At 47.2% G+C, this 15,294-nt stretch overlaps 2 protein-coding genes across 13 annotated transcripts in view; one reads left to right on the forward strand and one right to left on the reverse strand.

Annotated features, from left to right (window-relative positions):
• Positions 1-9,191, forward strand: part of RAF1 (Raf-1 proto-oncogene, serine/threonine kinase) — an 84,041-nt gene extending 74,850 nt beyond the window's left edge. For all 9 annotated transcript variants that reach the window (XM_080814758.1, XM_080814757.1, XM_080814755.1 and 6 more), the window contains 7 exons: positions 3,186-3,270; positions 4,035-4,211; positions 5,793-5,839; positions 7,060-7,178; positions 7,539-7,670; positions 7,812-7,946; positions 8,141-9,191. In XM_080814758.1, coding sequence (XP_080670884.1) covers positions 3,186-3,270; positions 4,035-4,211; positions 5,793-5,839; positions 7,060-7,178; positions 7,539-7,670; positions 7,812-7,946; positions 8,141-8,284 — 839 coding nt within the window. In that variant the 3' untranslated portion in view covers positions 8,285-9,191. The remainder of the gene's footprint in view (positions 1-3,185; positions 3,271-4,034; positions 4,212-5,792; positions 5,840-7,059; positions 7,179-7,538; positions 7,671-7,811; positions 7,947-8,140) is intronic.
• The window catches only part of MKRN2 (makorin ring finger protein 2), a 58,172-nt gene continuing 51,969 nt past the window's right edge, over positions 9,092-15,294 (reverse strand). For all 4 annotated transcript variants that reach the window (XM_080814852.1, XM_080814851.1, XM_080814850.1 and 1 more), the window contains 2 exons: positions 10,790-10,934; positions 9,092-10,610 (listed from right to left, as the gene is read on the reverse strand). In XM_080814852.1, coding sequence (XP_080670978.1) covers positions 10,473-10,610; positions 10,790-10,934 — 283 coding nt within the window. In that variant the 3' untranslated portion in view covers positions 9,092-10,472. The remainder of the gene's footprint in view (positions 10,611-10,789; positions 10,935-15,294) is intronic.

Below are 15,294 nucleotides of genomic sequence, written 5' to 3' on the forward strand. Positions count from 1 at the left end.
GTACCGTAGAATTCATTTATTTCTTTATCCGGTGTTTTCTGAACATGCTTTTAGTTCCAAGCATTCTTCAAGGGGCTATGAGTGAAGCAGCAAACCAAACAGATAAACATTATCTTACAGTTTTTCTATTCTAGTGGGGACAATAACTGAGCAAAGTGTAAAGTGTGTAATAAGGCTAAAGAGAAGAAAATGGAGGAAAAAAAAGTATAGAGTGGCAGGCCCGTGGCCAGTTTGGGTGGGTTAATAGGAAGGACTCTGCTGAGGAAGTAGCACTTGTGTGATGCTCAGGGTGCACAGATAGCAGCAACCAGGGGTTTTAAGTGGTCTGCTTGCCTGTTTGAGGAACTTCTGGAAGCTAATAGGAGTGAGGTCCAGGGATGGGGAGTAGTAGGGTCTCGTAAAGACGTTGGAAATTGTAGGTCTCAGATTATACAAGACCTTCGGGAGGCTTGGCGAGCCTTGGCCTGATATTCAGAATACTGGGGAGCTTATTACTGGAGAACTCTCTCTAGTTCAGAGGAGTCCTGCCACTATAAAACCGTTCGTTCTTTATTGGAGTTGAAATCCATTTTCCTATAATGTTTGCCCATTGCTCCTAGCAGACTGAATTCCTGTTATGGCAATGCTTGGAGTATTTGCATGAAAGTGAAGGAATGCTGTAGTATGCAGTCTCTGAGTTTCAGTAAAAAATTGCATATAATCTGTTATCTTAACTGCAGACCATGAGCTGGCAGGCAGGATGGGTCCTTGTAGGTGCCATGGAGGCTCTGTCTTTGGTTTGACCATGTTCAGTCTTCCCACCAGTGACTTGCGCGAAGGCACAGGTGTGGATAGCGGATGCCTTACATGGAGCCACAGTGCGGATTTGAGTAATAGGGTTTAGAAAGATGAGAGGATTTGAACTGGCTCTGGTGATGGAACAAAGAGAATGTGAACTCTGAACAGGGATAGTAAGTCCTGCTCACTCTGCCAGAAAGTAGAGGCTGGAGGTGGAGGATGTTCATCGGACTGCAAGGTCAGAGTGAGTCATCATAAGCGGGCTTTGGCTGCTGGTGAGTCTTCTGAACTTTGAGGTTACATTATGATCAGGTCCAAAATGGGTGACACAGAAGGTGAGTTCAGTGACAGCTGGAGTGGACTCCTGGGAGAGCTGTAGAAAAGGGTCCCAAAGAGCAACCCTTCCTGAGGGCCCATCCATCGTCTCCCCAAGCCTTCCTCTACCCACCCTGGCCTATCCCTTTAAAGCCTTGTACTTTTGTACCAGCATTGTACTTTTCTCCATCCTCCATTGACTGCCATGTCAGATCAGCCCACCTTCCTGAGGTTTCTTGCCTCCAGCCCTCCTTTCTGTCATCAATGTCACCACTATTGGCTATATCTTGTCTACAGAAGGGATGCAAGGCTCTTGAGGCAGGACTCCCCCTGGCCTCTGTCCTAGTCTGCAGGGGCCCAGATCACATACTAGAGTTCCCTAAACATAGCTCATGTTTCCTTCATTCCCCCTTACCTTACCTTTGTTCCTGGTGCATCTAGTTTAACAGCCTGTCCCATTTGGTTAAATTCTTCCCTTGGCTTATATCCCATTTGTTTCAGAAAACCTTTTTATATCCTCTCTGCAAACAGATTTGCTCTCCTCTCTGTCCCCCACCCCCAGCATTCTTATCTTGGCTCAGACTGCTCCAGAATGAGCAAATCTGCAGGAGACTCTTACCCTCCTGCTCAGTCAGAAGGAGCCTTACTTAGGTGGGGCTGCATGGGTTTACCAGCCCCATCTTCCTGGATAGAAGGCAGCTCTGGGCCCTCTGTAAATGCACGTGCTGGTGAATTGGATGAGCTCCTGCCATTAATGGGGACTTCACCTTTAGATGGTATAACCAGAGACCGTGGGGCATCAGTTTGGGATCTGTCATAAGAACCATCTCTTTGCCAGTTGGTTCTCAAGTGAGGTGAGGAATGCTCCCCCAGAGGCTGCAAGGGGGTGTGTTTGATAAGGGGAGGAATTCCATTACCTCCAAGGTGCCATCAGCCAACTTTGTTTGATCCTCAAAGTCTGTGTTCTAGTAAAATTCACTTGCCGAGAAAATCTGAGGTCCTTCTAGGGCTTTGTGTAATTTATTATAATTACTATTAAAAATACAGTGTAGAAACACTTGAAAGTGGCTTCTAAATCAGTAGCACACATAAAGTAGAATCAGTCTCTGGATGTTTCTAAGGTTACGTAAAGAGGCTCACAGTGTGACGGTCTTGTCAGTATGGAAATTAGAAGGGCGGCCATTGGAGTCAGATGGGGTTCTGATCCTGGCTCCCGCACTTCTGGTTTTAGGCTGTATGACCTTGGGCAGTGACTGAGCTTTTGTGCTGCCTGTGAAATGAGGGTAACAGTACTTAAGTCACAGGGCAGCTAGGAGGACTGAAGGCAATAATGCCGGTGAGTGCACATGCCATGCCAGGGCTTGGTAACCAGTGAATCACTAGGATTACTTCTTTGAGGTATTAAAGGCAGAGAAGCTTAATTTTAGTATCCTCTTTGAATTTGTAAAAGGCACCATCTTAGGTCTCACTAAAATGTGGCTGCTGAGGGGTGCCTGGGTGGCTCAGATGGTTAAGCATCTGCCTCCGGGTTAGATCATAATCCTGGGATTGGGGCCCACCACAGGATCCTTGCTCAGCAGAGAGCCTGCTTCTCCCTCTCCCTGCTACTCCACCTTTCCCCCTGCTTGTGCTCTCTCTCTGCCAAATGAATAAAATCTTTAAAAAAAAACAGTCAAAACAAACAAACAAAAAATGTGGCGGCTGAGTTTGGTATCAGTTGCTTGCTAAATGGCCTGTCTCCTGGCCCCAAAGACCAGGTGTCTGCTGGCCCCCTCTGTGTCTGCCACTGCCACCCTCACAGGCCCAGCTTCGACCATTCACAAGTGACCTCACTGCTGGGGAGGCCAGGCTTCATAGGAAGAGTTGAAAGCAAACCTGTTCAGGGCCCGTGTGGATGTATTTGAAGGATAATAGTATAATATATAACTTTTTTCAGCCACTTGAACAATTTAGAAATTTGTGTTTTTGTTCCATGTGTAGGTAATGTGATACCTGAATAAGTGATTCACTATCTTTCTCAAAACTAGGGTATGTGAAAAAACAACAAAATAAGGTCATTCAACTGATTGCACTGACTACAAACTAATTTGCAGGAGATGTTGCAGTAAAAATCCTAAAGGTTGTCGACCCCACACCAGAGCAGTTCCAGGCCTTCAGGAACGAGGTGGCTGTCCTCCGGTGAGTAGGGCACAGGCCGTCCAGCCTCCCTGGAGCGGCAGAGGGTGGGCATGGCTGGTGGGGCAGAAGCTGCGGAGGAAGCGGGCTGCAGCGCACATGCACCTGTCTCTGAGGGCCTATGGCTGGCACGGGTGCTTAGTGTTCAGTGCGGAGTCCCGTGGCTAGAAGTCCTTCCTTGTAAGTGAAAGGGCGTGGAAAGTTTCCTTCCAGCTCACCTGGTTGTCAAACCTCTAGAAGGGCTGCTTGTGGTGAGCACAGATCCCCTTCCGCTCCTCCAGGCCTCTGGGCCCAGGTTCTTCTCTGGGTTGTGGTTTGAGATATGGAGAAATAGGTTCTGTTTTCGCCTTTATTTCCAAGAGCTCTTTGTATGGCCAGTTTGCCGCCTTCTGGAAAACCTTCAGCTTCAAAGTCCTTGAGTCATTATTTAGACTTGTGGGAATGTCATCATTTAGACTTGTTAGAATGATGACAGACTGCATAGATTAGGGGTCCGTGACCCCTGTGGGAGGAATCATAAATGTATGCTGATTGGAGAGAATGTCCTCTCTTTCGGGGCAGCACTGAGGTGAATAACAGCGGGGTTCTTTCGTCACAACACCCAACTCGATGATCAGCAATTTTGCATGTTTGCTTTGCCAGCCACCCAGATTGTAAGCATGGTGGCGTCAAGGACACACAGGACCCGGCATCAGTGGGAAAGCAGAGTAGATCTCTATTCTGCAGCAGCTGAAGATTCAGAGCCTTTTTCCTCCTGTCCCCTCTAGTAAAACACGGCATGTGAACATCCTGCTCTTCATGGGGTACATGACAAAGGACAACCTGGCGATTGTGACCCAGTGGTGTGAAGGCAGCAGCCTCTACAAACACCTGCATGTCCAGGAGACTAAATTCCAGATGTTCCAGTTGATTGACATCGCCCGCCAGACTGCTCAGGGAATGGAGTGAGTAGATGGCTTGCTGACTAGAAAGTCTGGGGTGCAGACATTAACTTGCCCTACGTCAGGACCTAGGTTAGGAAAAAGCCAAGTCTGCTAAGTGGTTTCTGTGATACTGTTGCACAGCTGGAAAGGAAGCCTCCAGAGTGGGCTGAAGGAGTGAGAACTCAAGGTAGCTTGTCCAGGCTGAGGCCGCCTGCCTTGGGGCTTAGATTGGGGTTCAAGCCAGTGCCCTCAGAATTTACCCAGTCGCTAAAGAGTGTATTGTGGGATTTAGACCTCCTGCCTGGACAGCCGTGGCCCTGCCCACTGTGGGAATGTGCGCTCTGAGGCATGGCCCACCGGCACACGCGCTTGCTCTGCAGGAGGGACTGAGCAGATGGTTTTCCATAATGTTTTTCTTTTGGAGGATGCTTAAAAGTCATCCCGAGCACCTGCACGTGACACCACCCATTTGTCTCTGCACTTGAACACATTTCTTTGTGAAAGGGGTGTGTGTGGTGTGGTGTGTGTGTGAGTCACACTTTTCCTCTGAGGTACCTCTTATATGGAAGAATGGGAGCTCCTCATAGCCCCGCATGTCAGAAGGTATAAGCTAAAGCTGTGCTTGTAAGTGCTGTGTAAACTCTCAAATTCTTATGGAATTTACTTTTTTCTTTTTCTCGGAATTTACTTTCTATACATTTTAAGAAATAACTAGCCAGGGGTGCCTGGGTGGCTCGGTTGGTTAAGTGTCTGCCTTTGGTTCAGGTCATGATCCCAGGGGTCCTGGGATCGAGTCCCACCTCGGGCTCTCTGCTCAGTGGGGAGTCTGGTTCTCTCTCTGTCCCTGCCCCCTGCTCCTGCTCTATTTCAAATAAATAAATAGTCTTAAAAAAAGGAATAGAATTACTTTATAGAAAAAAATTATGGATATAATCCACACACTATACAATTAACCCCTTAAATGCATACATCTTAGTGATTTTTAGTATATTCAGAGTTGGGCACACATCTCCACTATCTAATTTTAGAACATTTGTCATGATAGAAGATGAGATAGGGGTGCCTGAGTGGCTCAGTCGGTTGAGGGTCTGACTCTTCATTTCAGCTCAGGTCATGATCTCGGGGTCCTGGCATTGAGCCCCGTGTCCAGCTCTACACTCAGCACGGAGTCTGCTTGTCTTCCCTCTGCTCCTCCCCATGCTTGTTCACTCGAGCTTTCTCAAACAGAGAGATAATGAGGTCCCTTGTGTCTCGCTCGACTTTGCATAACGGGTTTGGCATGTGTCAGTACCTCATTCTTTCCTGTAGCTGAATAACACTCCGCAGTATGGGTAGGCCACATTCTACTTACGCGTTCATTAGTGGGTGGACATTTGGGTTGTCAGAATTACTGTTTGAGTAGGGTGATGCTTCAGTCACTGTGACCTTACCTCCAGGCAAGGCATGATGTGGCCTAGGCTGTATCAGTGCCCAGCCAGTCCCCACCTGTAGCCCCTTACCAGGCAACAGGTGCTCTGGTGGCTTCCTTCCTAGCCGAAATTTGAAGCTATTTCTACCCATGTCCCTCAGACTGTTTTTAATAGATTTATTTTCCCTTCACAGCTATTTGCATGCAAAGAACATCATCCACAGAGACATGAAATCCAACAGTATCCTTTGATGGTTGTTTTCGTTTGACTGCTCAGTTCTAAATTTAGAAAAACAGAAGGGAGACTTTTTAAAGTTTATCCCAGCAAATGTGACTCTGGAAAGATTTCCATAAGAGTTGAGATACATGTTTGGCTTATGGTTGAAAGTTTTATTATGCTCTTCATTACTAAATTTAAGTTGGAGGGATGGGGCTTTTGTCTTTCATGTTTATTTCTAGTGTGTGGACAGTGTGTATCTGGTCAGAAAGTGGCTGCAGGCCAGCTGTTTCAAGATCATTGAAGTGATTACTGAAAATTGTTTCTTCAGTGAACAGAAGTGGTTTCTTTAGAGGTCACTGTTGGAACCAGCCCTTCCCCTTTCTGAGACTGTGTTCCTATAGAAGGGCACTGAAGACGAGGAGTGTTTGTACTGTAGGGCAGGAAATGTAACCCTTGTCCATGTGCCTCCGGCCTGTAGCCAAGAGGAGCATGGATGGCGTTACAGCCCTACCCTGCTTCTTGGCCAGTGAGAGGAGCCACAGTTGGGTTGAGTCAGATTTGGGATGTGGCCTATTTGAGCCACATGTCTGAGGTACAGGATATGTTTTAGTGATGGGTTTTTGGGAGTGACACATCCCAGCATGAGAGTAGACCCCATAGATTTGAAGGAGGTATGCGTTACTGCATTGGCGGATCCCAAGTCGGCCTTAAACTGCCTGACTTCTTTATCCAGAAATGAGGTGAGTTTGGTCCTGATTTGAAGTCACCAAGCAGTACCTAGTCTACTGAGAAATCTCTTAGGACAGCGTTCAGTGCTCAGTGAGGGATATGCCATTTTGTTCTTCACATTTTAGTCGTTTGAGGGCACAAAGCAGGCAGAACAAATGTAAGCCATCACGGGCCAGGCCTGCCTCCAAGGAGCAGCAGATGGCAGCCCGTGCCCTTAGAAATCTTGGGGTTTAAGACACCTGTTTCATGGGAAGGTCAGAAGGCCAGGGACCTGGCACCTAGATGTGGAAACAGGGAAGGGCAGCACGGGGAAACTGCCTTACTTTTGGCCGAGCCACATAATCTGGCACCCTGAGCAACTGCTGCATGCCTCCTGGAGGAAGGGGCCTTTCAGAAGGACTTTTTAAAACTTTAGAAATCTAAGCAGACCAGAGAAGGCTGGGGACAGACAGGAGGCAGAGAGATTTAAGTTGACCATTCTTCTGAAACCACACTCCTTAACAAGCATTGAGATATATTTCTCCATGAAGGCCTGACGGTGAAAATTGGAGATTTTGGTTTGGCAACAGTAAAGTCGCGCTGGAGTGGTTCTCAGCAAGTTGAACAACCCACTGGCTCTGTCCTGTGGATGGTGAGCAGGCGAGGGTCCCACTAGCAGGGTGCAGGGGAGAAGGGGTGCCCTGACGGTCTGTGTGCAGACTCAGAGCATTTGCCATTTCCCCAATACCCAGATACCTCAGTGAGGCCTTCAGTGACATCAGGCAGCTGGAGGCAAATGTGAGCTTTCTGAAAGCTGGTGACCAAAACCATGCTAAGGCACAGGTGCTGGGGCCGAGGCTAGGCTTCCTGAGCCTGTGTTAGCCTGAGCCTGAGCGGGCCAGAAGTATAAACTGAGGAAAGGGCTCTCATGCCCAGCAGGAGAGGACAGGCCTGGTGTCTGGATGCCTGTGGGGCCCAGATGGTGGTGAATGAATGCATTCTGTCCTTGTAGGCTCCTGAGGTGATCCGAATGCAGGATAACAACCCGTTCAGCTTCCAGTCTGATGTCTACTCCTACGGCATTGTGCTCTATGAGCTCATGACAGGGGAGCTTCCTTACTCCCACATCAATAACCGAGATCAGGTATGTGCCCTGATGCAGACTGGCTGGATGGGGCTGTGAAAGCCCCTGGGCCTCCTGCAGTTTGAGCAGCAGGAGGGATAGAAGTTGCCACTGTCACTGTTGTTCCTCCACCCAGTCCCTCAACTGTTTGCTTCCTCTTAGATCATCTTCATGGTGGGCCGAGGGTATGCCTCCCCAGACCTCAGTAAGCTATATAAGAACTGCCCCAAAGCAATGAAGAGGCTTGTAGCCGACTGTGTGAAGAAGGTTAAGGAAGAGAGGCCTCTTTTTCCCCAGGTAAGACTTGGCTCAAGGGTGTAGGAATGGATTCAAGTAGGAGTTCCTAAACCGAAATGAGGAGGGAGGTGGGCTCATGTTCTCCACCCAGTGCCACAACTGCGGTGGGAAGAGCCTGCATTTGGGCTCCTCCCGGAAAAGCTGCTGCTCCCGCAGTGACACCAAGGCCACCTAATGACACCGCCTTGTTTCAGATCCTGTCTTCCATTGAGCTGCTCCAACATTCTCTGCCGAAAATCAACCGGAGCGCTTCTGAGCCATCCCTGCACCGGGCGGCCCACACTGAGGATATCAACGCCTGCACATTGACTACGTCCCCTAGACTGCCTGTCTTCTAGCTGACTTTGCACCTGCACTCAGGCCATCGGGGGAGTAAGGGAAGTCAGCAGGCACCACCTTTCTGCTCCCTTTTGATGGAGGCAGAGAGCTCATTTTCAGAGAAGCTGCTGCTAAGGACCTTCTAGACTACTCACAGGGCCTTAACTTCATGTTGCCTTCTTTTCTACCCTTTCTGGCCCTGGGAGAAGGAAGCCATTCGAAATGCTGGTTTGTCCTGCTCCCTCCCTGCATCCCCTATGCTCTTGAGCCGAGAGCCTTCTCCAGATGCACCCATGGCTGCCAGATATGGCAATACGTGATCTGGGGCCCCAGCTGTTGGCCGAATGAGTATTTTTTTTAGGGCAAAAAAAAAAAAAAAAAAAAAGCACTCAGAGGGGAAATGAAGGTAGCAGACAAACCAGCCCTGATGTGGACATGTGGATTGTGGATATCAGCTCCTACGAGGAATGCTTATCATGGGAAGGACTGTTCTTCAGAGGGTGGTGTGGCGTCAAACAGTAGTTTTGCACGTAACACACCAAACAGCCCAGGACTGTCGAGAGACCATGGCTGCCTGAAGGAGCATTGGTACTATGGACCTTGACTTTGGGGACACTTCTTTCCTTGGAGATCTCCACTGCTTTGGGACGGTTTTCCAGAAGAGGCGCTTGGCCCACCCCTCCCAGTCTCCGCCCTGTCAGGGAGCAGTCTTCCATCATGCTGAATCTGTCTTCCAGGAGTTGCCCCTGTGGGGCGGGGCCACCGGGCCAGCCTTTCTCTTCAGTCACATCATGTGGATGCAAGGAAGCCAGGAGTACAGGTTTTCTTGATGATTTGGGTTTTAATTTTGTTTTTATTGCGCCTGACAAAATACAGTTATCTGATGGTTCCTCAATTATGTTATTTTAATAAAATAAATTAAATGTAGGTTTAATGGCTGTTCTTTCCTTCTACTGAGCTCGAAGCTTGAACTCTCCCCAATCTGTTCATCCCTCCTGGAGCAAGAACACAAGCAGCAGGAAATAGGCCCAGAGCCTCTACTGGGAAGGAATTTACATCAGCCTTTGTGCTGTCACATTTCACTAAAGAGTTAACTATAAAAATTCTCCAAAAAGCCTACTCTAACCTCAGGTAAGAGTAGACCTTTTTCTACCCACACTTTAATGCATTTTATAAAATATTTGGTATCTCTATAAGCTGTTTATAAAAATAGATTAATTCAGGCTTGGGGTGAGTTTGTTCTGATTCACAATGTTATATTCCTTCAATTAAAGTCACAACTTAGCATAGGGGACTTGTTCTTTTAGGGCCAATGCTGGGTCAGAAGTAGAAACTTTGTTGGGTGCCATTAACTTTTTACAAAATTGGCAATCAAAGCCACGCTTTACAGATCAAATGGGTGAGCAAGGGCCACACATAAGAGCATGTGTGTGCTGAACCCCTAGTAAAGTGACCCTTGGGGCATGAGCCCAAGAAGAGCCCCAAGGAAGCCCACAGGTGACAGGCAGGTGTTTCCCTGGAGCATGTGGCCCCAACACCAATCAGAAATGAGGGGCTATACCTCTGCTTTGCTGCACTACACTTCCCGCTGCTCCGAGAGCCCCTGCCCTTATAGGGAAGAAGGTTTACACTCTGTTGACTGAACACACGGGCAACTCCTGCTCTGAAGGGGGACACCAAAGAGCACTACAAGTTTTATGCTAAGGTGTGCGGTGCCCACTGTAAGTTGATTTATACAGAGCTTTTTGAAAAACAGTTTTTGGCTACACACTAAGTACACTAGGGAAATCCACTACAGAGGAATCATCTCACAGGGGTGAAGAATCCTTTGTCAAGGAAAACAAATCTGCTTTAAGGGCAAGGTGACTGTTTCTAGGGAGCTAAAGCTCAAGGACAGGAGCCAGGCTGCTTTTAAAAGCAATCAATCAAAACTCTCGCTGGTTAGCTGGTTCCCCTGAGGAGCCTGAGGTGCAACTCAAGAGATCAACTAGAAAAGTAGCAATTCCATATACTTGTTGGGTCATTTTATATCTTTCGCTCCTCCCATGGCTGTAATAATGGAGAGGGGATGAGACCAAGGTTAAGTACAACCCCAGTCAAATCCAAGCCACGTGCCACCTTGGGTTGCAGTAAACGAAGCTCTGCACACCCTAGCTTGGGGAAGGCTTGGCTGGCAGAGCCCAAGATGCAGGGGGAACCGTCTACTACTTAGGGTTCTGATGACTCCACTCCAGACAGGTGCATGAAGAGGTCCCCAAGCTCTGTCATGTCGACATCTTCAGTTCTGGGGACATGCCGGCTTTCTCGATTCTCAATGAAATCCCAGAGCCGCACTGAATTAAAGAACTGCAAAAAAAGCCAGCAAATATACCTGGTTATTATTAATGGCAACGTGAAGGCCAGTTTATTTTTCTTTTGCTTACCTACCCCATTCTCTGCTGCCAAAGCTATCAGAGAAAGGGCCAGGAGCAGTACCTGGAAATGCCACCAGTAAGTGTCCTTGACAGAGATGGCAAAGTCCTTACCCTCACGGTGCCCTCAGAACTGAGCTGTTTCCGAGGTTTCTCAGGCTCTGCCAGCCGCCCGTCAGGATAAGCGTGGCGGTAAAGGCATTTGCTTCCAAATGGGCAGGTCCCCTTGCCTTGCTCAAAGTATTTACAAGCTTTTTTCCTAAAAAGTAGAAAGAAAAAGTCAGAGGATGTTGGGAGAACCTGGGGCCCAGAAGAACCAAGGCCTTCCTCCATCCCTGCCCACGATGCCAGAACTAGATGAGCCTTACTTTCTATGTGGGGAAGATGAGGCTCAGTGAGGTTAGGATGCTGATTTCCAAGGTGGATCATACTGTCATGGTGACATGCAGCCTCACACAGAACTGAACCTGCATAGGGGACTCCAGGGGAGCACAGGCCTGACAGCTCCTCCGGGCCAGCTGTCTGGGCTCCAAAGTTCTGAAGCTGGGCTATTTGCCTCAGCTAAAAGTCCCACTAGGAACCCCACCCAGGGAAATTTCCCTTCCTCCTGGCCAGCAATGATGTCAAGGAAGAGGAAGCCTTGACTGAGGAGGCACAAAAAAGCAGCCCCTGCCCAAAGTCCCAGGTCTCGTTCCAATTTTCCTTGGTCTCCACCCTCTAGAGCAGGCTTCTTAACTATGGATGCCTTCTCAGAGCATTGTTTTTAAATGGATAAAATATAATACACACAGTAAAAAATTAACTTTTTGCTGTGTTTTTTAGGCATATCTTCAAATCCTACTCCCATACCCCTATGTTAAGAACCCCTGGCTCCAGAGGAAAAAAACCACCAACCAGAAATTTCCTATTCCTTTTTACTTAAATAAAATTTGACTTCTACAATCATAAATGGTCCCATGGTGGAGAAGAGGTAGAGATGCCCAAGAAGGCAAGGGGGCATCTGGGAGTGCTGAGGAAGGGAAGTTGCACAGAGAAAGCCATATCACAGTAGAAAGGGCAGGCTGCTACTAGGGGCAACTGGGGTATGTGACAGTGACATGACAAGGAAGGGGAACTCCTTGATGCCAGTGTTTTTCTGTCTTCTCAGACAAGAGGATGGCAGAGGGGCACTTGGGTGGCTCAGTGGGTTAAAGCCTCTGCCTTTGGCTCAGGTCATGATCCCAAGGTCCTGGGATTGAGCCCCGAATCGGGCTCTCTGCTCAGCAGGGAACCTGCTTCCCTTCCCCTCTCTCTGCCTATTTGTGATCTCTGTCAAATAGATAAATAAAATCTTAAAAAAAAAAAAAAAAGGATGGCAGAGATCGGTGATGAGGGTGGCTGAGACCTCAGAGCGGCACCAAGAAAGTTCCCTTCACAACTGTCCACTGAAGGAGTACCGCGCTCGTCCGGATGGCGCCTGCTCCCCCCAGGTCTGACCCTGGCACCGGCTGGGGAGTGGATTCGAGCAGAGCTGTGTGCATCCACCCCGATCATGGCCTCCACCCCTGAGGCTCTGAGCAAACCTTCCAATAACTGCTCAAGCAGCGATTTCTCACCAGACTGCTGCTGGACACTGGTTTTAATAAACTCAACAGGTTCCAGAAATCATTCTCTATTCCTGCCCCCAAATAACCGTGCTTTTTCCTTCCCCAGCCTTACCTGGTCACCAAGGACAAAAGCCTCCAGTGCACGCAGACTGCCGCCTTGTTCTCAGCTCCCCCATCCGACTGTTAGTCCTGCTTACAGAGCACCTCCCCAATCACCCCGTCCCTTTTGTCCCTACACTGCTGAAGCCATGTGGGTACTGTCCTCTGCTACCCGCCTGCCACAGTCCTTTCTTAATTGGCCTCCTTCCCACCAGCTTCCAGCCTCTTCACACTACGACTGAGGAACATGCCAAACAGTCACTTGTTCTGCCCCCTGAGATTTCAATGCCGTCTATCCCACAGGTCCTACCACATCCTTCCACTCCTACCGCTCCCCCCACACAACATCTGTACCATTCTGCACCCATGTGATTCTGTTCCCCCTCACCCCCAACACATGTGATAGCTGTTTACGCTTCATGGCTGAGTCTCCATGCTGCTTTTCCTGATGCTCTCAGGTGGCTCCAAGTGCTTTCTCTGTTGGGACATGTGGCTTGGGCCTCTTGTGAAGAATTTGTCACCAGAAAACATGTATCATAATTGCCCTCTTGTAATTTCCCTTGAAATTATCTTACTAATATGTACTCTTATGTCCCCCACTGGTGCTTAGCGTGAAGGCGCCTAGCCCATAGTAGGTGCACAGTAAATATGTGTGAAATGCATAAAAACACCATCATCAATGAAAACTAAGGCCAGAAAAGACCCAAACAGAAAGAACACGAGAATTTCCAGGCCACTCCAGCACAGCTGCTTCCTGCAGGCTGGCCCCTCTGCCTTGCCACTCCTGCCCTCTGGTGGACAGACATATGCCACCACGTGTGAGGGGGATCTTTAGTAACGGATAGGCAGTCTGAAGGAAACAATAAAAAAGGTGACATGCAGTGCCCTTTAGTACAGGGAAGCACACTTCTCACAGAGTCAACCCTCAGGCAGTTAACTAGCAATACCAATTTTTAAAAGACCCAAAGGCAATGGAACATGAACAGCAGGAGGATTCCAAGAAATCAGACACTGAAAAGAACAGAATGGCAAGAAGAGAGTTATCTTTCTCGGAAAAAATAGCTTTTGGCCTAGAGCAAGCCAAAGTCAGGTGTCTAAAACTCCAGGGGCAAATCCACAGTCTCCCTGGCCTGAACAATGAACAGGGCTAGGAGGAGAGCACCCACTGGAAAGTGGGGAAGCAGTCCCACACAGAGAAGGGCACCAGAGGGTGGACTCCAAACACGATGTATTAATTCAGTCCAAAGGTTTGGCCCAGACATCAGTGCAGCAGAAGCTCACAGCCACTTAGCTGAAGATAAGAAAACCAAACAGATGAGAACTGCTGCCCAAAAGCTGGAATTTAAACACTTTACCTGCATGTAAGAACATCAATGCTTTATTGCTTGACTTAAGAGAATCAAGAATCTTGACAAGATAACACTGGCAGGCTATAATCCAAAATGATTCAATATACAAAGAATCAGGAAAATGTGACCTAGAAACCAACTTCAAGATGACAAGGCGTTCAAAGCAGCTACCACTGGACAAGATTAACAGCGAGGGGAAAGAAACTGGAAAGAAATGAACAGACCCCAAATTCTGTGTAGCAGTATCAGTCTATTACATGTTATTAAGAGTCCCAGGAGAAGAAGAAAAAGGGCAGGAAAAAAATCTGACGGCCAAAATTTCCCTAAATTTGGTGAATGACAAAACCTTACAGATTCCGAGAAAACCACTCCCAGGCAAAATAGCAAGCTGCTGGAAATAAAGACAGACAATCTTGAAAGCAACCCCAGAAAAACGACATACTACAATCTAAATTATCACTGACTTCTCAGAAACTCGAGGCCAGAAAACAGTGGAACAACATTTGCAAAATACTAAAAGAAAAGGAAGAAACGAACTATTAACCCAAAATTGTATTCACTGAAAAAGGAGACAAAGATGTAAAGAGGACTGATCAGACCAGTATATCCAATGAAAATATCCTTTAAGAATGAGAAGCTGTTTCTGCTAAAAAGAAAAGAATTCATCATCAGCAGATTCAGTAAATATTAAATAAAGGCAGTTCTTGAGGCTGAAGGTAAATTATACCAACTGGAAGGAATTATATACCAAATCAAAGAGGAAATGGTGAATATCTGAGTAAATATTCTCTCTTTTTTCCTCTTAAAAAAAATCATAGTATTTTTTTTCTCTAAAAAAAAACCCATAGTATTTACCTTGCTGGGTTCTAATGTATGTATATACTACATCCATATCTTGTAACAGTGAAGTTGCAGGATACAAAATCGACTAACAATGAACTACCAGAAAGAGAAATTAAGAAAAAAAAACCCACTTACAATTGCATCAAAAAAGAATAAAATACCTAGTACTAAATTTAGCAGAGAAGATGAAACAGACTTGTATGCTGAAACTATAAGACATGCTGAAAGAAATGAAAGGCGTAACAATCTGCAGACTGAAAGCAATCCTATCAAAATCCCAATGGCATGTTTCAAAGACAAAGGACAAACAACTCCAAAATTGTATAAGAACTATAAAAGATTCCAGTGTATTGCCAAAGTAATCCTGAGAAAGAGTAACAAAGCTGGATACAGCACATTTCCTGATTTCAAGCTGTACTACAAAGCTACAGTAACCCAAACAGCATAAAACAGACAAATAGATCAGTGGGACAGAACAGAGGGCCCGGAAATGGGCCCACGCAGATGTGGTCAATTTACAACAAAGGAGCCAGAGATATTCAATGGGAAAAAGACGATCTCTCCAATAAAGGATGTTGGGGAACCTGGACCACTATCTTACACCATACACAAAAATCAGCTCAAAACTGAAGGCTTGAACGTAAGCCCTGAAAACATAAAAACACAGAGGGTAATAAGCTCCTGGACATTGGTCTTGGCAATGTTCTTCATAGATTTGCCACCAAAAACAAAAATGAAAAAG

Source organism: Martes martes, assembly GCF_963455335.1.
Source record: "Martes martes genome assembly, chromosome: 1".
In the NCBI taxonomy this organism is placed as follows: domain Eukaryota; kingdom Metazoa; phylum Chordata; class Mammalia; order Carnivora; family Mustelidae; genus Martes; species Martes martes.